Below are 21,542 nucleotides of genomic sequence, written 5' to 3' on the forward strand. Positions count from 1 at the left end.
CTGGACTACTGTATTCCCTGTACTGTGGCCTGCCTCAAACTACAATCTCTCGCCTGCAAATTGTTCAAAATGCTGCAGCGAGACACAAATACGAGAGATCACATTTCTCCCATTTTAGCAACTTTACATTGACTTCCTGTTAAGTTCAGAATCGATTTTAAAGCTACACTGTGTAACTTTTTTAGTTTATTCTTAGCTAAAAACACTTAGTTCTTTCAAACATATATGTGCTCATTAATGTATATTTACTTCTTTCAAGTAATAAAGTATTCTCGTAAATTTATAATATGCCATTGAAAATACATACGGATGAGGGGTTTGAATGTGGGTCGCCATGTTGCCCCTCCATCTTTGGAGTTTTAACACTCGATGGCACCGTGTCGAATGTGGACGAGGTCGAACTGAAAGCCATGTTAATCTTGGACTAAATCGGCCACCGTAGGAGTTAAAACGAAATCGGAATTGAGAGGAACAGAAACTAAAATTATCTGGATGGTCATATACATTTTTACCACTAGATGGTGGAAAATATCACACAGTGTAGCTTTAAAGTTGCAGTATTTGTCTGTCTGGTGTTGCACCAAAATGCATTAGTGGATTTACTTACTAAATCTGCTCTTAAATCTCATCTGTTCTCTCTGGCTTTTGATTAGATTGATATTGGTAAATTTTTTATATTTATTTATTCATTATTTTGGATTGTCTAATGTGTTTATATTGTGTATCTGCATTGTTTCTTTTTATGCTTTCATTTATATGCACATTGTCTTGTACAGCACTTTGGCGTAGGATAACTCTGTTGCTTTTAAATGTGCTATAGAAATTAAATTTGACTTGACTTAACTTGTTAAGCTATTTATTGAATCTTATTCATATGAGGAATTATGCCCTGTCAAAACACTTCAAACCAAAAATGTGCTGTTAAACATAGATATGAATATTGACCAGATCAACTCTGAGAAACGAAGCAAAGCTTCAAATCAATTGAACCAATTGTTTGACAAAATGATTCACTGTTTGAAGCGTTCAAAGCGCAACACTCAGGCGACCCCTGCTGGTCAGAACGGTGTTAATGCAACAAAACTCAGGCCAGACATGCATTAAAAACAGCTTTTACAAACACATTGCAAAACATTTCGAAACAGTTATTGCGTAACTAAGCCTATAGTTTACTGAAATCACGTGACTTGCAATTTGATACACACTCCGAACCACTAATGTGAAACAAAAGATTCAAAGCTTCATGAAGCAGTGTTTCGAAATCCTCCATCACTAACTACGGGTAATAATCGTTTTTGGCTGCATGATTGCATGTTTTAATCTGCATCTGAGACATTTTACAGTGTCGTTTGGCCATGCATGTCTCATTTTGAAGAAAAAACCCTAAAGAAAAAGCTGATATAGCGTTAGAGGTACGGTCGTGATCGTAGCAGGAATGTGATGCAGGAGCCATTTCCATCTTTGTGATTCTTTTGATAATTATGTTACTGTGAAGTGTAGGGTTGGGTATCGTTTGGGTTTTTTTCGATTCCGGTGCCAAACCGATACTTTTAAAACGGTTCCGGTGCCTAAACGGTGCCTGAACCGATACTTTTTTTTTTTTTAAAGGCCACCAAACGAGGTGGATGACATTAAATGGCTTTTTATTTATTTATTTATTTATTATTTAAATTGAACCATTTATTAAAAGTTTAATGTATACTTAAATGTATGAATATAAATAAATACAAAACACAATTTACTTATTTACAAATTACAATTGACATATTTACAAATTCACAGTAAAACCTAAGCCACCTAACCCAACTACAACAAGCCTAATATAACTCTAAACAGTTACAGTAATAACAGCAGTCGTCTATATTCTTGCTCTGCTACAAACCAGCTTCGAGCTTTAGCTTTATTTTGAAATATGATCATATTCTCTGGCTAAATATTTTAGAACGCATCACCTTAATGTTTCCATGACGACGCGTCACGTTTCCCACATGACACACAGCAGCCGCAATAGCGCTGACAGCTCAGCTGTATCGGGTTTATTTAGTTTTTTCTTTTTATTCAAAATATTCACAAACTTCTTAACTGTGTCACGAACTATCTGATGTTCAAATGTGTGAGTGAATGTGTGTTAGTTGATCTATAAAGCGCAATGGGCGGCGCCATGTTAGTTTGCGCCTCAGAATCGGATCTGTCGGATTTACAACACTTGAGTTAATTCTCGTCTCACGAAATACATGAAAGTAAGTGACCTGTGAACTGGAAGAAGAATAGAGTAAACTATATAGTTACTATATAATGTGCATTTATCTGATGTGAATAAAACACGTAACATTAGTCAAATTATAACCGTCTGAAAGGATTGTCATTGCCGCTTTCATAGACATCAGTGTGTGTTTTTTGCTAGTACTTATGAGCATTTAAATGTCTGAAACCTGAAATAAACATGATGTCGTTGAAAACACTGAATAGTTGTCATGAGTTGTGATGTGACCAGCGCTGAGCGTCTGTCTCTGGCTCAGCCAAAGCGCGAAAGCACGTTTGAATTTTGGCACCGAAATGAGGAACCGAAATCTGCGTTCTGATTCGGTCCGGTACATACCGGTTATATAAGTACCGGTGCCATATTGGAACCGGATTTCGGTACCCAACCCTAGTGAAGTGTTAGATCGACAAAATAAACTACATAGTGACATTCTTGAGTTACAGTATTTGGAGTTTGCATGAAATAAATGAAGTGAATGAATGAATGAAATGAATGTTATATGATTGTTTGAAACATGATTGTTTGTTTTTTATGTAACATGAATGCAGAAGTGATGGGGTTGTCTGAGGTTCTAAGCTTTCAAAATATACCATATATGTCTAGTTTTGTAGCCTACTCCACAACTTATGATGATGCAATATTGGACCCACCCGTGATATGATCTGGGGTGCGTTTCCCAAAAGCATTGTTAGGGATATGGTCGCAAGTTCCGTCGTTATCAACACGAAACCATATTCCCGAAACCATATTTCGGGATGATTCCATATTCCCGTGGTCGGAACGACAGCTCTCGACCTGTGGTTATAGCATAGTTTCTCTCATTTGCATGACATGTGGAATTAAAGGGGTCATATGACGGTTCTAAAAAGAACATTATTTTGTGTATTTGGTTAAATGCAATCTGTTTACGCGGTTTTAGGTTAAAAAAGTCATTATTGGATATATTGAACAAATATCGATTTGATTCAGCATCATACTGTACACATAAGGAAAAATAAGTTTGCCTTTTTAGCACTATTTTAAACTTTTCTTATAAGTTATATTTGCTTGCATTCAGTAATATTCACTTGTATGTGCTTATAAATATCATTCAAATATTAGTTTTAAAATGTCACATTTAATTGTTTGATCATATCTAAATAATTATTCCTAAAATAAAAATAAGTAAGCAGTTATGATCTGCAATGCTTTTTTGAGTAACTCGACTTGATACTTATTTATTGGAGTGCCATACAGGCACCTAGTGGGTAAACAATGGCATTACAAATGAAAATTATTATTTTTACTGCCATAAAACGACTCTAATTTGCCTCTTTGCACTGGAATTCTCTATTTGAATAAATACTGCACTAATTGTAATAGGCTCAATCCGATGGCTCAGTGAGGCCTGCATAGCCAGCAATGACATTTTCTCTCTCAAGATCGATTAATGTACTGAAAACATATTTAAATCAGTTCATGTGAGTCCAGTGATAAATAGCATTTCTGCTTTTATTTTGTTTAAAAGCAGATAACGGCTGAATTGTGAAGGTCTTCTGTGAGGTTGATGCAATGACGAATTCCAGGTGAGTTGAATGTTTATGCTCTCTCTACACCAGAGTAGAATTAGAAATTAAATGAAAGAAAATTTTTTATTTATTGAATACAATTTATTAAAATAATTAGGTATCACTTTCATTTGCAAAACTTTAAACCAATCACTCTTGTAACAGCCGTGCTACTGTTCTTTAATTAATGTTGTGTTTCCTTTCACAAATTAGGTGGCAGTTGTTCAGTCTATTGAATGGACTGAATGTACTCAGTTATACTATATCACTAAATTGACTTTTGAATACATTTTTAATTTAATACAACATGTATTAATAGTAGAAATCACTACACCAATCACTTCTGATTAATAGCAACTGTTCTGATGTAAAGAAGGCCTTGTAAGTGAAGAAGCTGCAAAAGGGCAAAATATGGCTAAACAATAGTATTTATTGCTAATCATTGTAAATATCATTAAATAACACCGAACATTTAATATTTTCCAACACTCTAAAATGATGTTATGTCTGCTTGTAGATTTCATTACAATACCTCGGTTCCTCAAAACAAAACTTCTCTAAGGAATTAAGCCGATTATTACTTAAGCACAATAAAATAACAATACAGTTCCAAAAGAAAGAAACACACAGTCGTGAACGTACAGTAGACAGACAGCCGCATTGGTTCATTTGTGAATGTAAACAAAGAGAAACAGCAAAAGGATAATTGTACATGATGTCCACATGAGCTTCTCACGCAAAAACAAGTATTTTAAAGTTACCATTCAGTAGTAAAAAATGAAAGCGATAAAACATAAATACAATAGCATAAAGATGCAAATGAAACAAGTTCTTCAGGTTTAGTTGTAGTATTCAGGTACAAAATACCATAATGTGTAAATATAGATTAAAACTTAATAAAGCTAAATAAGTTATTCAGTCAAGAGCAGATTTCAGCAGAGTCATTTATTTTTACATTTTATTTTATTTCAGTTAAAGGTGAGGTAAGTGCTTTCCCTATTTTGATAGCTCCGCCCTGCACATACATAACCCTGAATGGCTATGACTAACGACTATGGCAGAATCTGTGTGTTACTCAAGCGGCTCCTCCCGCAGTTTCTCTTGAAGCCGATACTAAAGTGACTTAAACTGCAGTTCATGGACTGGCCACTAGAGACAAACTCCAGAAGGAGCAGAATCTCATTGAGCTCATGTTAAAATGCCCAACTTTACAGCAGAAAAACACATGTTTACATGTCACAAATTGTGGTTTTGGTCTATACGGCTAATTTTTCCCTTCATGACAACTGTGAGGAGCGTTATTTTTTTTTTTTATAACTCATTCATTTACATTATATAAAGCCCTAAAGTTCTGAATAATAAAAGGCGTGGCCACTTTGAGTGACAGGTGGAGTGCCGTTTATCTGCTGTCTTTTAGTCATCACGTCACCTCAGCTCCGCCTCTTTGCCCATTATCTGTTTTCTGGGAGTGACGCGTTGCCAAGATGGCGACGGCCAGCTCGTCCCTACTTTACGCTTCAAAACTGCTCTTCAGAATCCTTTGAGTGACGTCACGGACACTACGTCCATATTTTTTTTTTACAGTCTATGGTGTTACTATGGTACATCTATGGTATCCCTGACATCCCAAAAACACACTTCTCATGAAGTATAGCTTCGATAGCACGATAGCACGAGCACAACAGACCAACTAACAAACATATTACAACCCAAATCAGAAAAAGTTGGGACAGTATGGAAAACACAAATAAAATAAAAAAATAAGTGATTTCTAAATTTACTTTGACTTGTATTTCATTGCAGACAATATGAACACAAAATATTTCATGTTTTGTCTGGTCAACTTCATGTCATTTGTAAATATGCATCCTTTCCTGTCATTCAGACCTGCAACACATTTCAAAAAAAGTTGGGACAGGAGCAATTTAGGGCTAGTAATGAGGTAAAATGGTTAAATAATGATGTGATTTGAAACAGGTGATGTCAACTGGTGATTGTAATTATGATTTGGTACAAAAGCAGCATCCAAGAAAGGTCAAATCCTTTAGGAGCAAAGATGGGCCGAGGATCGCCAGTTTGCCAACAAATACGTGAGAAAATTATTGAAATGTTTAAAAACAATGTTCCTCAAAGAAAGATAGGAAGAGATTTGGATATTTCACATTCAACAGTGCATAACATAATTAAAAGATTCAAGGAATCTGGAAGAATTTCAGTGCGTAAAGGACAAGGGCGCAAGCCTAAGCTGAACAACCGTGATCTCCGATCCCTCAGGCGGCACTGCATCAAGAATCGTCATTCATCTATAAGCCATGTCACCACATGGGATCAGGACTACTTTGGCAAACCTTTGTCAAGTACCACAATAAGTAGTTACATCCACAAATGCCAGTTAAAACTGTACTGTGCCAAAAGGAAGCCCTATGTTAACAGTGTCCAGAAGTGCCGTCGACTTCTCTGGGCTCGGAGGCATTGGGGATGGAGCATCACACAGTGGAAACGTGTACTGTGGTCAGATGAAGCAGTATTTCAGGTATTTTTTGGGAGGAATGGACGTCGTGTGCTCTGGACCAAAGAAGAAAAGGATCATCCAGACTGTTACCAGCAACAAGTCCAAAAGCCAGGGTCTGTCATGGTATGGGGTTGTGTCAGTGCCCTTGGCAAAGGTAACTTGCACTTCTGTGAAGGCACCATTAATGCTGAAAAGTACATAGAGATTTTGGAGCATAATATGCTGCCTTCAAGAAGACATCTTTTCCAGGGACGTCCATGCATGTTTCAACAAGACAATGCAAAACCACATTCTGCACACATTACAAAGTCCTGGCTGCGGAGGAAGAGGGTTCGGGTACTTGACTGGCCTGCCTCAGTCCCGACCTGTCTCCAATAGAGAATGTGTGGCGCATTTTGAAGTGCAAAATGCGACAACGAAGACCCCGTACTGTTGCCCACCTTAAGACTTGTTTGCAGGAAGAATGGGACAAAATTACACCTGAAACACTTCATCACTTGGTGTCTTCAGTCCCTAAACGTATTTTAAGTGTTGTGAAAAGGAATGGGAACATTACAAAGTGGTAAATGCTTTACTGTCCCAACTTTTTTGAAATGTGTTGCAGGTCTGAATGACAGGAAAGGATGCATATTTACAAATGACATGAAGTTGACCAGACAAAACATGACATATTTTGTGTTCATATTGTCTGCAATGAAATACAAGTCAAAATAAATTTAGAAATCACTTTTTTTTTTTTTTTTTTTGCGTTTTCCATACTGTCCCAACTTTTTCTGATTTGGGGTTGTACAATTATGACCAGATTAGAGGGTTATATTGATCACAAAAAGAGGAAATAAACATATATTAGGAGATTATTGTCTTACTCTTTGGACACTTGTTTGGGAAAGCCTTCTTTTGTTCCACACACATCTTCCACATCTGTCTCATCTCTCTTTATGTCGTTGCTCGGCTAATGTCTGTCCTGTGTCGTGTCTTTTGAATAATGACGTGCACTGAGTGCTCTCTTCTCCCCGTCATTACAGACTAACATTTGAGAGCAGTGGCACCAGCGCTGGAGGAAAATGTATCATAAAGTTAATTTAACCATAAAATTACTATTGTTTTGCATTGTTTTGTTAAAGGGTTAGTTCGCCCAAAAATGAAAATGTGATGTTTATCTGCTCACCCCCAGGGTGATGTAGGTGTCTTTGTTTCTTCAGTAGAACACACATGAAGATTTTAACTCAAACCATAGCTGTGTGTCAGTCATATAATGCATGTCAATGGTCATATATTAGAGTATGAGAGCTATGAGAGTAAAAACACAGACATATGAATACATATTAAACCTCGTGACGACACATTGGTCTCTTAAGACACTAAATAATCGGTTTGTGTGAGAAACCCAACAGTATTTAGGGGCCAAGCACCGAGGGTGCGGAGCCCCTCTTGAAACCGTTAGATTTCTTCTTATTATTATTCCGCCATGGAAGTCTATGGCAGCCCATAGAACCGTTTGTGGGAAAATTGTGAAATTTGGTACACTGATAGAGGTCATTACCAATAGTAAGCACACCAATTTTGGAGTCTCTAAATCAATCTCTCTAGCGCCACCACCTGTCCAAAGTTTGACTCATGTTTTTGCTAATATCTTTTGAACCATAAGGGCTAGAAACAAAATCATTTTTTCAAAATCAAATTTTCCCGCCATTTTTTATTAACCGAAACCCAACTTTTTCGAACTCCTCCTAGGCCGTTGGTCCGATTTACACAAAATTTATCCAGATCATCTTCAGACCATGCTGACAAAAAAACATGGAATTCAAGTTGATTCGTCATCGTTTTTTATTAACATGCAAACAAATTTTACGTAATGCTTGCAAAAACACACTTAAGGAAATATCTCGACAACGCTTTATGGTATTCAAACCAAACTTGGTACAAGTCATCACAAGCATGACCTGAGGCAACATGCAGTGTTTAGGTGGAGCGCCACCTACTGGTCCGGAGATACGAAAAATGGCTGTTTTTGCGTATAACTTCTGAACCGTTTGTCCAAAAATCATAAAAGTCTCGTTAGATTCAGGATGGCATGCCGAGTTGTCTGATATCCAATATTACCATATCGGCCATTTTGACTGTCGGCCATTTTGAATTATGTGCTAAAATGCTGTATTTTATGAACGCATGAACGGATTGTTACGAAACTCGGTATGGGTCATCAGCATGATGCCCTGAAGTAGCCTGAGAAGTTTTGAAACAGCCCCACCTAGTGGAGAATTTTTTTTTTCAAACGCTTTTAACTTTGGGTGGGGTTCACTTATTTTCGTGGGACTAACTTTTTTAGTCTCCTGAATCCTTGCCTAGTCCAACGATACCAGACTTGCCAGGTTTCGGCGTATGGTAGCTGATATCTTCGAAACCGCTAGTCCGATCGAGAATAAACATAGGTCGATAGTACAATGTGATAGCACAAATGTCAAAATATTCATAGTAAGGGGTAGTAAAATCCAATCAAAGTCAGGTGTCAGTAATTTTTTACATGTTTTTTCATATAATCGTCTATAACTCCAAAACGAAATGAGATATTTTCACCAAAATTGACACACACATGTATGGGCTCACTCCGATGACACATAAAAAAAATTCTAGGATTGTGCCTTTTGGTGGCGCTATAATAGAACAAAACATGACATTGGCACTATACAACTCAATGTTTTAATGTGGTGTTTCAACGTTTTTACTTCAAATGTCTTCACTAATTTTTTCAGTTGGTCTGCTGCTATCTTCCTTGTTTGCTTCTGTTGCGCTTGGCCCCGTTAATGGCTGCTTGCAGCTATATTTATATAATTTATTACCTCAAATACAACACTATGTACATCAGCCGTCCGCGCGCCATCACTTCCGGGACGTGAGTTCAAATTGCACAATATGGCGTATCTCAATGGGATACAAGCGGCAGAAGTGATGTCTCACGTGTATCCCTATGCCATATAGTGTACATTTGACCTTGTTAAAACTGTGGTGAAGTCAAGCGCTTTCTCACTGGATCTCCAGCACTGACGCGGGATTGAGATCGGCCCGTGTATGAGCTCGGGCTGTGCTCCGAGCTGAGAAACTGTCCACGCAGCACATCGCTCAAACGAGTAGCGTGGTTCTGTTCTGCTTTCGTTCCGATGTTTCTCATATGTAACAGAAATGGCAGCTCATATCAGTCGGGCACCAGTAAGACCTCTAACCACATTCAGTAGCACCAGCAGAAAAAAAGGTCGCAAAATGCCACCAATTAGTCACAGTCTGGAGACACGCCCCTTACTGCTGATTGGCTATCAGTTTGTTATGGTACTCGGCCCGAGTCACTTTTATAAAGCAGTTTTGAAATAACACTTACCCCACCTTTAACATTTATTTTAATTAATGAATTTAATGGTTTTAGTTTTAGTTAACTAATAACACTGTTGTTCATTGTAAGTTTTACCAAATTGTACAGTACATGACCTGACATTTCCATGACAACCGGTCACTCGCGTGTCATACCCATGCTCGTAGCCGCGCTTTATCCAACATTCAGAGAAGTCACAATCAGCTCAAACAACCCTTCACTCCTTTTTTACGATTAAGTCAAGCAGTGGAAGATGCCTTGTCTTGTGGTGTCCAGATTGTGTTACACAATGATGAATAATTCTCTACATCTTTTTAAAACTTTGCCTATTTCTCTTGATGAATAATTAGCAAGCTTTAATGACAATTAAAATATAATCTACCCCTCACAAACGTGCATTTTTTACACAATATTTAAAATAGAAAAATATTAGAAAAAACACATTTTAGATCATTTAGATTATAATCAATACAAGTTACAAAATATATAATGTATAACATTAGAGCAAACTCAGCAAAGCCCATTTAAAACCCAAAGAACGGAGGCAGGTTAGTCACATTACACTGACTTTAAGTCTTGGGGTTCTTCTACTATTTAATCAGTACAGTAGCAATATATATGTTTCTTTGTTTAAATGAGGATGAGAAATTGAAAATTATTCCTTCATATGCTGAGATGAGGTAATGTGTTGTTGTGTCTTATATCAGGATGGCTGTACGTGCGATTTTGTTTCTGACACTTTATACTGGGATGTGCGTCGCTCAAACTAAAGGTACGTTTAGAAAACACAAGTAAAAATGATTATTGTTATGAAGACTCTATGATAGAATTTATGTACTTATTAATGTGTGTATAACTGTTATTGTTTTATTAACAGAATACTACACACCATCGTGCCCTTATGTTCCAAGTGAGTGTTCTTCATTACTTTGAATGTTGTCAGTGACACACATATAATATTCTTACTGAACAAACATTTGATAACCAATAAGAGATGATGTACATCAAGACTGTTGTTATGAATACAGATTTTAAATCAATTTGGTATCACATTCATAAGTGATAAATTTGTAAAAATGTAAAGGCTCGGTTATATTTGTAAATAATGTAATACTTAATTTTGAAATGATACATTGATTATTAATAAAGAATAAAAGAATAAAGCATTTATAGCTGCATTTATAAACTTTTTACTAATTTCTATTAATGATAAATGATGAATGAACTATTTGTGTAAAAAAACAATCATTCGGGCAACAAGACACTACAGGACTCTTAATACTAAAAATACTTCAATGCAATCACTAACTATAACAGAGCTGGCACCAGCTTCAGAAACCAGATGAGCTGTCTGTTATACAGCGTTGCTATTGATGACAAGTCACTCCCTATCAGTCAGTCACGTTCAACGTTATTTTAGACTGACAAATTGGGATCTCCACTGAGAGCCCAATCACCTTTGGGTGGTAATAGAACAAGCAAATGCAGAATGGCGAGTGAGATTTGCATCGCAAGACACTCCACGTTTCCAGGTACACAAGGCAGCATGCAAACTTAAATTTTTTCATTTACTAATTCGGGGAACAGACACGGTCTCTATGGGATTTATCTGACTTCTGTGATGTGAGACGTCGGTAAAGCCAGTCCATCTGCTTCCTGACCAAGATTTAGCCAAGATTTAGCTCTCAGACTATGTGTCAAATTGCTAAAGTTACACCATCCCAGGAGGGATGAATACCATCTCTTTTTAACAGGTCAGGTCTGCCCCCAAAACCTTTCCAATTGTCTATGAACCCTATGTTATTCTACAGACACCACTTAGAGAATCATCCCTCTGGCGAACAGAGAGGGAGCCAGAACAATAGCGTCTGACATTGTACTAGCGAGTTCACACACCTCTTTAATGTTAATTTTGGTGATCTCCAACTGGCGAAGTCGAACATCATTAGTGCGACGTAAATAATAATCTCATAGAATTTACGATAAAAATCTTAGATAATTTACGATTCTCCACCCCGGCACAAGGCGGGATCTACCACAGACATCGCCCATATGTAGCACTAACTCCATGGTTGGAAAGGTATGTTTTCCCAGTGTTATCCAATAGTCACACTATATAGGGTCAGAACGAACCCCAGTGACTGATATTCTCCATGAAAAGCCCTGTCCTTTCTCAATTCATCAGTCCGACGTACATGGCTACATTAGTATTCCAGAGAGCCATTTATAATCATTTAGATTACATAGCTTAGCATTGTTTTGCCCATTATATTGGAATTATACTTTTTTTTTTAAGTGTTTTTTATTATTTTATGTTAAACAGGAGATCTGGCTCTTGGAGCCCCAGCTGTCCAATCCACCACACATGATTCCGCTGCTGCTCAAAGGGCTGTCGATGGCAACAGGGATTCAAATTACTTCCATGGGTCATGCACTCATACTAAAGCCGACTGGAACCCCTGGTGGAGAGTTGACCTGCTGGAAGTCTACGCGGTAAACAGGGTTAGCATCACCAATCGAGGAGATTGTTGTGCAGAGAGGATAAATGGTGCTCAGATCCATATCGGCAACAGCCTGGCAAATAATGGCAACAACAATGAGCTGTAAGTATTGTCTCTCTCTCTTAATACTTACACAAATGGTTAGTGTGAGTAACTGAGTAAATAATATAACATTACTTTGAATAGTTCCTTTTAATACAAACTTGCCTTTAACAGAAGTATATTTAATATGCTTCATGCCGTTTTGATACGGTCATCTCTATTTCTCTGTGTGTCTTCACAGGGCTGCAACTGTTGGGTCCATCCCACTTGGAAAGACAAAAACATTTGAGTTTAAGTCGATTAATGGGCGATATGTCAGCATTTTGTTACCTGGGTGCAATAAAGCCCTCACATTGTGTGAGGTCGAGGTGTTTGCAGGTGAGGGACAGAGAGAGAAGAAGACTTTGAATTTGAATATATTCAATATATATATATTTTAATATATATATTTGAATATATATAACTTATTTATGTATTTATTAATGTGTGTATAACTATAATTATTTTATTAACAGATAAGCACACATCATCGTACACTTGTGTTCCAAGTGAGTATCCTTCATTACTTTGAATGTTACTATACATTTCAATTTAGTTTTAGTTAGTTTCATAAATGGTTTAGATAGTTTTAGTTTAGTTTGTATTTTGTGAACACATTTATAGTTTTTTTAATATATTTAGTAGTGGTGGGCATAGATTAATTCTTTTAATCTAGATTAATCTAGATTAATTCCAAAATTAATCTAGATTAATCTAGATTAAAATGGCTCATTTGAATTCTGCCGAAGGCATTCAGAATATGTGTGCTCGTAAGTTATCGTTAATCTTTTTGTAGTTTGAATAATAAATAACTTCTGTCCCTTTAAGACCTGACACACGCATGGATCCAACTGTTCCTGTGAGCTGGTTACGACTGTGTTTACGTCAAAACTCACCAAGATGGGCATTGAGACATTTTTTAGTGTATTTGACCATTAATAAGCTGGAAAAATTAGCTAATTTTTGCACTTGTATGTCAGAGGCGGCTTTATTACGGTATGTGTGTGTGTGCGCTTCAGATGCGAGCGCGAAATCTACGGGAATTAGTAGAATTAACGCTATGTGCAACCCCGCGCGAAATTCAGACTGGTCACACTAACAAAACTAACGACACTAACGGTCTGCTAACAAAAGTCCAGCAGAACACGCGTTCGCCATGTTCAGAGGATTAACCGGACTGAATGAGAGGAGGTGGGTGCGTGTCAACTCGCTGTCGTCCGTCGGAGAGGAGAGCGCAGCTGATATCGATACTGTAGAAAATGAGTATTGTATCGTTTCAGATATTTCAGTATCGATACATAGCGAAATCTGGAGATTTTTGACAACACTAGTAGGCATACACACAGGATCGAGGACTCGTTCTCTCGCCCCTACAGTGCAATTCAGCTAGGTATACAACCGTGCTAAAATATCAAGGTGAAAGTCATCATAGCTTGCGAAGTATAGACCCAGCTCCCAACCCAACTTTGAGAATAGATTAACAGCGATATTTTTTTTATCGCCCGATAAGAGTCTCACGTTAACGTAGCACATTAACGCCGATAACGGCCCACCACTAATATTTAGTTTTAGTAATTTTACTAATTGAGTTAACAAAACACCTCTAGTGTAGACCAAAGAGAGATGTTTAATTTCAGCATAGTTTAATGTTTACACAGACTCTTGTGCAGACATCTTAATAATACAAATGAAATCTGAGATTGAGCATAGAACTTGTGGTTCGAGTCCCGCTTGGAGCGGGTGGTTCAAACAGGAGGGGTTACATTAGTGCCATGACCCGGATGGGAGTGAGGTTTAGGGGGTGAGTGTAACGGAGGCCAGCTAGTAGTCGCTCCAAGCGAGACTCAAACCCTGGTCCGCCAGCATGAGAATCGGACGCTCCAACAAGGAGGCTAAAGGCTACAACCCCTAGTGTCAGTCACCCAGCCCTTTAAAAACCCCACATAGACATTTCATCAACATTTAAAACTTGATCTTCAGTATTTTGAGCAAAAAAATAATATACACACTCTGAGGACATCAGAGACTTATTTTACTTCTTGTAAAAAGGAGCATTATAGGACCCTTTTAATATTCTTTAAGACAGACCATGTGCAAATTCATAAGTCAACCTCAAAAACGTAGTTTGAAATCGCTGGTGTTTCTTATGTCACAAACTACCTTGCAACCAATCACGTCAATGTGTGGGCCGGTTTAGCATATCATTAACTATTCACTGAAAAAGGGCAGTCTCAAGAGAAGCCATGTTATCCTGGTATATTTTTCTGTTGATATGAAAAATCAGGTACATTTAGCAATATAGTGGATCATTTTATGTGTATGATGTATATTACGATGTTATGATCAGTATATGCCTTTCTTCTCCACGTTTCTAAGGTGACTGATATTTTGTAGGCAGACTGAGATGGCGAATGGGAACATGGTTTGTGTAACATTAGCAACACATTATTAGCTGTTTGTGTCACATGCCTGTCCTGTCTCGTGTAGCACATGTGGTGTTTTGTTATTTTGGGCCATATGCTCCTGTCTCTGTCTGGATCCCACCCCCATTGTTATATCATTATTGGTTTCATTTGCCCCACCTGGTGTTCCCTCTTTACCTGCCTGATTTGTCCCTTTTATAAGTTCCTTTGTGTTTGCAGTCTGTGTCGGATCGTTGTATTGTCTATGCCTCCTGTTTCCCCGTGACCTCTGTTGGTTTGTTTTGAGTTTGTATTTGTTATTCTGATTATGTGTTTTCCCCCCTGTGGGTTTTTGTTTTATTCAGATGTTTATTTTTTATTATTAAACTTCATTATTTTCCCTGCAATTGAGTCCTCACCCCTTTTTCACCACACCGATCGTGACAGATTGAGTGACAACGTAGTCAAGTAAAAGTAGTCAAGCAAAAGGCGAATCATACTAATTACCGTTATGTGTCCGTTATTGTATAGCGTGATACCATTGGGCAGCGCTTACTTCAGGTTGTCTGAATGGATCTCAGTTTAAGTGAGTGGAGGCGGTGCCAATTCACATATTCATGTATCCACATATACTAAATGAAGCAGTGGTGTAGAGTTAAATTCAAGCTATTTAAGGCATGAAGATATTTTTTTCGCCGGAAAATAAAACATTTAAATATGCCATTTTGTTGATCAAGGATGAGTTTTAAGGGATACAATTATTGACTACAGGGGGACTTTAATACTAAAAATACTTCAATACAATCACTAAATATAACACAAATATAATGCAAATGCCACCAGTTGTGCTTGTATGAAACGAGAGAGCAATGGTGCTAGCAACGCCAAGGTCATGGGTTCGATTCCCAGGGAAAGCAAGAACTGACAAAAATGTAAAAAATGTGTACCTTGAATGCAATGAAAGTCGCTTTGGATAAAAGCGTCTGCCAAATGCATAAATGTAAATGGCTTCAGAAACCGGATGAGCTATTGATGACGCTCATTATCTGGAAATATCTGACCTCAGAATGTCACGACTGACCAATCAGAATCAAGTATTCCAGAGAGCTGTGTAATAATCATTTGGATTACATAGTTTAGCATTGTTTTGCCCATTATATTGGGATTATACTTTAGCGCATTAAAGTAAGAAATAAAAGTTTATTATTTTGTCAAACAGGAAATCTTGCTCTTGGAGCCCCAGCTGTCCAGTCTTCCACATATAAGCAATCAGGAGCTCATAATGCTGTTGATGGCAACAGGGATTCAAATTACTTTCATGGGTCATGTAGTCATACTAATGCGGACAAGAACCCCTGGTGGAGAGTTGACCTGCTGGAAGTCTACAAGGTGACCAGGGTTGTCATCTCTAATCGAGGAGATGCTGGAGCAGAGAGGATAAATGGTGCTCAGATCCGTATCGGCAACAGCCTGGACAATAATGGCAACAATAATGCACTGTAAGTATTGTCTCTCTCTTAATACATACAACAGTTTGAAAATGAGTAATGCTGTGTAATATGCATATGAATGAATACAATTTCCCTGCCTCATTGATTGACGTATCCTGTATGTTTCTGTGTGACGTATTAAACTGCTGATTAACATTCATAGGCTCTATAATATAACAAATACACTACATAAAATGTCAGATGTAAAACTGTTTATACAAGATTTATTTGGCCTGTTTTGGACAGATTATGAAGAGTTTACTGTAAAATAGCAATAAAGCTATTGTTCGCAAATTTCTGTTCAGATGCTATAAATCAGCAACAGTAAAAGTTTTGTGTACAATATTTATTGTAGCCATTGTAGCTTATTCTGTGTCATATTGATGTTTAAATATTATAGCATAATGTTATTTTTTATTTAATCTATGTTGATTATGAAAAGTGAACAGCATGAGTAAAATAGGACACGTATAAGATGCGCAATATGTCAGAAAACATGGAGTGGTCAGACATGATTTTGACCACTTCATTCATTTTCTGTAATTTTAATCAATGTTTCAGCAGCCAATTGCCTGGATTTAATAAATAAGAAGCAAATATAGCAGACAATAGCCTATAATGGGCACGGACGCGATCATGCATTGCACCGCGCATCTCATAAATGAACCGAAAAGTATTTGAGTATTGTGTGTATGATAGTTTACAAAATCAAATGATTCTGAAAATGTTTTCCATTGAAATGACTGGGAAAAGTGTCCCAATCAACCTGAATTCACCCTATACTCTTAAAAATCATGTTGTTTTAAATCCCTAATATATTAATTATAACATTCCTCATTACTAATTATTCAGTTATTTGTATTTACTGAATACTGAATTATGTTCAATGTCATAATATTACAATTTTTTTTGCATGATAATTCTTTCAAAAACATAAACAATAGTAAAGTCAAATCTTTTGATAATTTAAAATATAGTAGGCCTTTGTAATGTGCCTTTGGCTCTCATTTTATATTGTTAACTACATTCTAAATAAACTACAAAAAAATATGTTTCTTTTGTAAATTTTGTAAAGAGTTCCTCTCTGTCACAAACCTGACTCAAAGGCTCATTCATTATGTGGCTCATTATGCGGTTCTTTTGTCCTCTCAGGCGTAAAACACAGCAATATTCATGATCGTTCATGCCTCCTCGCATATGGTCTTTGTAAAGAAAGTGTCTTTCAAAATTTAAATCAATATATTGATATGATTTTCACACCAGTTTGAAGAAAAAACTCTAGGCAACATAGTCTTGTGGACATATCTATTGTTTGTTTTGTGGGCTTATTTGAGTATCTTAAATTTTTAGTTTTTTTCAAAAACCACGCATAAACTTTATTCTCTCAAAACTACAAATTATGGTAGCCCAGTTTGTGCTGAACACAGTGTAATGACACTTTTGTCATTAATATGTTTATAAGCAACTGAAAAAAGCACAAATGTCAGAGCATGTCAAAACTAAAGAGCCTCAAATCTGTGCAGACTTCTAGGGGTTAAACAATAACTGTGTGATCGTCCTGGCTCAGGAGAGCCATTCTTTTTTAAACTTTTGTTAAGGACTTTTGTTGTTTAGCCATCACAAGCTCCCTCGATGACCAGACCCTGAAGACCTTATTCCAGATCGAGGCAACCTTCAACCACCCTATCGACCTCCCAGACACCACAGGATTGGACTGGAGGGAAACCGTCTTTAGGTGTCTGGAGACCAAGAAGCCACACCATTTGTGTGAGCCTCCGGCCTCGGATCTCTCCTCTACATCTCGGCCTGTCGGCTCCGTCTTGGCTCCTCCCACCTTAGGCTCCACCCGAGACCCTCTAACTAGCGGTTCCACCTGGCTACCTCGTCCAGCCAGCTCCCCCTTGGTCAGTTGTCACACCACTTCCACCATGGACTTGCGGGATGTCCGCTGCACTCCGTCCCTCCACCCCTACGGCTGCAGCGTGTTCCTCCTTCCCCTTGGCGTCGCCTCTGTCCTCAGTCCCACCAGTTCCACCACAACCCTTGGGTACTCTGGCTTCGCCTTCGACGATCGTTGCTGCAGCATCGCCTAGGTCTCTAGTGCCAGCGATGCTACTCGATCTTATCAACTGCCTCGTTTCCATCAGTCATCCCCAGTTGTCATGAGCCTCCATACCACCTTGGCTCCTCCCTCCCTTTACTCCGCCATGGGCTGTCGGCACTGGGGAGCGCTGGGTCTGTGTCATAGGGCTGTTCCCATCATCGCCACCAGGGGATCGTCATACTCACGTCACTCCTCTGTCACCATCTTCCGTCACCATCCCTTCACCTTTTCGGAGGGGGCGTAATGTCCCAGTTCTGTTCTGTTAGTATCGCTTTTCTCAGACTTTCAGTTTGTTTTCATTTGATACACAGTTCCTTTGTACAGTTTTCCTGCTCCTCATTTGTGTCATTGGTTTCATATGTGCCATTAAAAAGTCTAGTTTGTGCTTGGTATTTTAGTCCTCACATTCATTGTCTGTTCAGTCACGTTCACGTTAAGTGTGTGTTGCTAATGCCTGTTTACCTGCCTTTGAGTCTACTGGATATTAAACATCATTGAGCACCTGTGGCATTGATTTAAGTCATTGAGCCAGAACAGATTGTGGAAAAGTCTTCTGCCTGATTGTTAATATTTTAAATTACTTATAATTTAGATCAGATTTGACTTACTTACCTAACCTGAGAATATTAAAGAATGAGGTGAAGGTATTTAATTACGCACCATAAAACAGTAAATAAGTAAAATTACTTTGAATAAATCTTTTTAATACAAACTTGCCTTTGACAGAAGTATATTTAATATGCTTCATGCTGTTTTGATACGCTCATCTCTATTTCTCTGTTGCTGTGTGTCTTCACAGGGCTGCAACTGTCGTGTCCATCCCACTAGGAGTCACAAAAACATTTGAGTTTAGGCCTATTGAAGGACGATATGTCAACATTTTGGTACCTGGCCGCAATGAAGCCCTCACACTGTGTGAGGTCGAGGTGTTTGCAGGTGAGCGATTAAAGGAGAGAGACATGGTGTGTAGACATTGGGTAATACTTAATAGAAAAGGTACTCATTTGTTAATCAGAGTTTCTTGTTAGTTAATAGTAGTTGCTAGAGTGTTAATATTGTGTTACTCATTTGCTCTTGTGTATTTATTCATTAATGATGGAACAGTTTTATAAATCTTGTATAAGTGTTAACAACATTTGTTCTATTTATACTCTGTGTAACGTCTTAACGATTTTTGTTCTGTTTTCTTTGCCAGATTGAGTGGAATGAGATGATGTTACACCACAGTCCACTGATCCTATCAGCAAAACACCAAACTACTCTTTTCTGAGCAATACTAATTGCACTTCTTTCTTTGTTTTCATTTTGCCTCTGCACCTTTTATCCTTAAGATAAAAGATCCGTTTCAGTGCACATTCAGTAAAGCTATGGAATGTTTTTTAAAATGTGCCTGATTCTTAACCCCAGTTTGATCCAGAGGGGTGTGTATTTACTCTTCTTTGATTATCTTTGCTTTCATCATTAATAAATTACTACAGAATCACATGTTGTATTGCATGTTTCTGGTTAATTTACAATGAGGAAGAGGAGGTGTAGTGTTACAGTGTAAGAGTGGACTCCTGTAGATGGTTCTATCTACAGGGTTGCCAGAAGACAAAAGAAACGTTATCAGAAAGATGGAAGAAAAACTGTACATTTCTTGTCTATTTCCACCCACCGCAACTTATACCAATGACGGAGATAAGCGCAGTTACAATAGCAAAATTTGTGGGAGAGCGTTGCTATAATATGACTATATTGTATTGCAATAGGGAGCACTTCAAAGTCAATCCTAAATCAAAACTAGTTAGCACAGTATTTGTAATAGAAAGGATTTAATGACAAAATCTGGTTATGGTTACACTTAAAATAGTTTCAAAATGGATGAATGAGATGATAAACTTATACCATTAATCGTACACAGCATGAATACAATGTTACCTGAGAGAGAGAGAGAGAGAGATTTGATTTTTCAACAGAACGTCTCGGTTACGTATGTAACCCTCGTTCCCTGAGGAGGGAACGGAGACGTACGTCAGTGACTGATGAATGGGGGTTTCGCTTAGAAGCCAATCATCTTCGAGAATGTAACAGCGCCCAATGGCGTGCCAATGCCATGGGCATGCGGAATTTGCATGCGTAACTCCGCCCCACCATGTGTGGGTATATAAGGAAGTACGCTGGCAACATCGCATTATGTATCTGCTGCGGAGCCAAGACCTGAACTCCGCGTTCCAGCAGCACAGCTGATGTGGCTAAGGAACGTACGTCTCCGTTCCCTCCTCAGGGAACGAGGGTTACATACGTAACCGAGACGTTCCCTTTCATTCAGTCACTCCGACGTACGTCAGTGACTGACGAATGGGGGTTCCAGTATAACCGCGCCACTCAGCTGTCATCCAGTGCCCTGCGTAAGTGTGAGATCCCGCCACTTAAGGCCGTAGGACTCCACCTTATCACAGGATTACCAAGGTACACTGGGAAGCATATCCCAGTGAGGGAATGCCAATGATGCCTACCCCTGGGGAGGACTTAGAGAGTACACATATGACCCGCTGTGGGCTGCATATGGGAAACTCTAGGGTACCAGCCGAAGGTGGATTTTTAACCCTAGGGGTGGCAGGGGCTTGCCAAGGGAAAGACACCTGCTCACTGAGGAGGCTTACGGTGGAGATACTCGTGTGGGGGTTGCCGGAGGGGAACCATGCACACGGGGCACCTGGCCGGACATGAGGGTCTGGGCTCGAAAGGGCAGACTGAACTGATGTCGGCGTCGACAGTGCTGGAGGAGCTCAGGGCTCTCGGGGAGCTCACCTGAGGAGAATATCGCACGTATCCAGTCCGTGGAGTGGAGTGGCGAGCAAGCGAAGACACCAGAGCCTGGTCCATTACCGGCCCCTCGGGGGGGCGAGTACATAGTCGGACACTGGCTCCACTCGGAGATTGTAGAATCTGGTGAATGTGTTAGGTGTCGCCCAGCCTGCAGATGCCTTCGCTCCAGCCCCTCTTTGAGAAACTCAAGCACGGACCCAATCGGGAATTTCCAGGGGTCTTCTTGGCGGGAAGAGCACCAGGTGACGAAGAGGTTCCACTTCAACGCATAGAGGTGTTGTGTAGACTCTGCCCTAGCGGAAGTGATGGTGGCAAACCTGCTCTCGAGAGTGACTCATTATGAGCCAGTCGTCGAGGAAATCAGGATGCGAACCCCGTGCTGCCGGAGGGGCGCAAGGGCTGCCTCGACAATCTTCGTAAAGACGCGAGGGGACAGAGATAGCCCGAATGGGTGGACCGCGTACTGA

At 38.8% G+C, this 21,542-nt stretch overlaps 1 protein-coding gene across 1 annotated transcript; it reads left to right on the forward strand.

The window, feature by feature from the left end:
- The first annotated feature begins 1,219 nt into the window (after positions 1-1,219).
- LOC307133680 (fucolectin-4-like) lies at positions 1,220-19,748 on the forward strand. Its single transcript, XM_079828869.1, has 10 exons — positions 1,220-1,282; positions 3,771-3,828; positions 10,394-10,458; positions 10,564-10,596; positions 12,010-12,289; positions 12,471-12,607; positions 12,745-12,777; positions 15,890-16,169; positions 19,064-19,200; positions 19,460-19,748. The coding sequence occupies exons 2-10, from the start codon at positions 3,815-3,817 to the stop codon at positions 19,462-19,464; spliced, it is 984 nt and encodes a 327-aa protein (XP_079684995.1). The 5' UTR covers positions 1,220-1,282; positions 3,771-3,814; the 3' UTR covers positions 19,465-19,748.
- Positions 19,749-21,542: the final 1,794 nt, after the last annotated feature.

Source organism: Gobio gobio (assembly GCF_949357685.1).
Source record: "Gobio gobio genome assembly, chromosome: 11".
Classification (NCBI taxonomy): Eukaryota; Metazoa; Chordata; class Actinopteri; order Cypriniformes; family Gobionidae; genus Gobio; species Gobio gobio.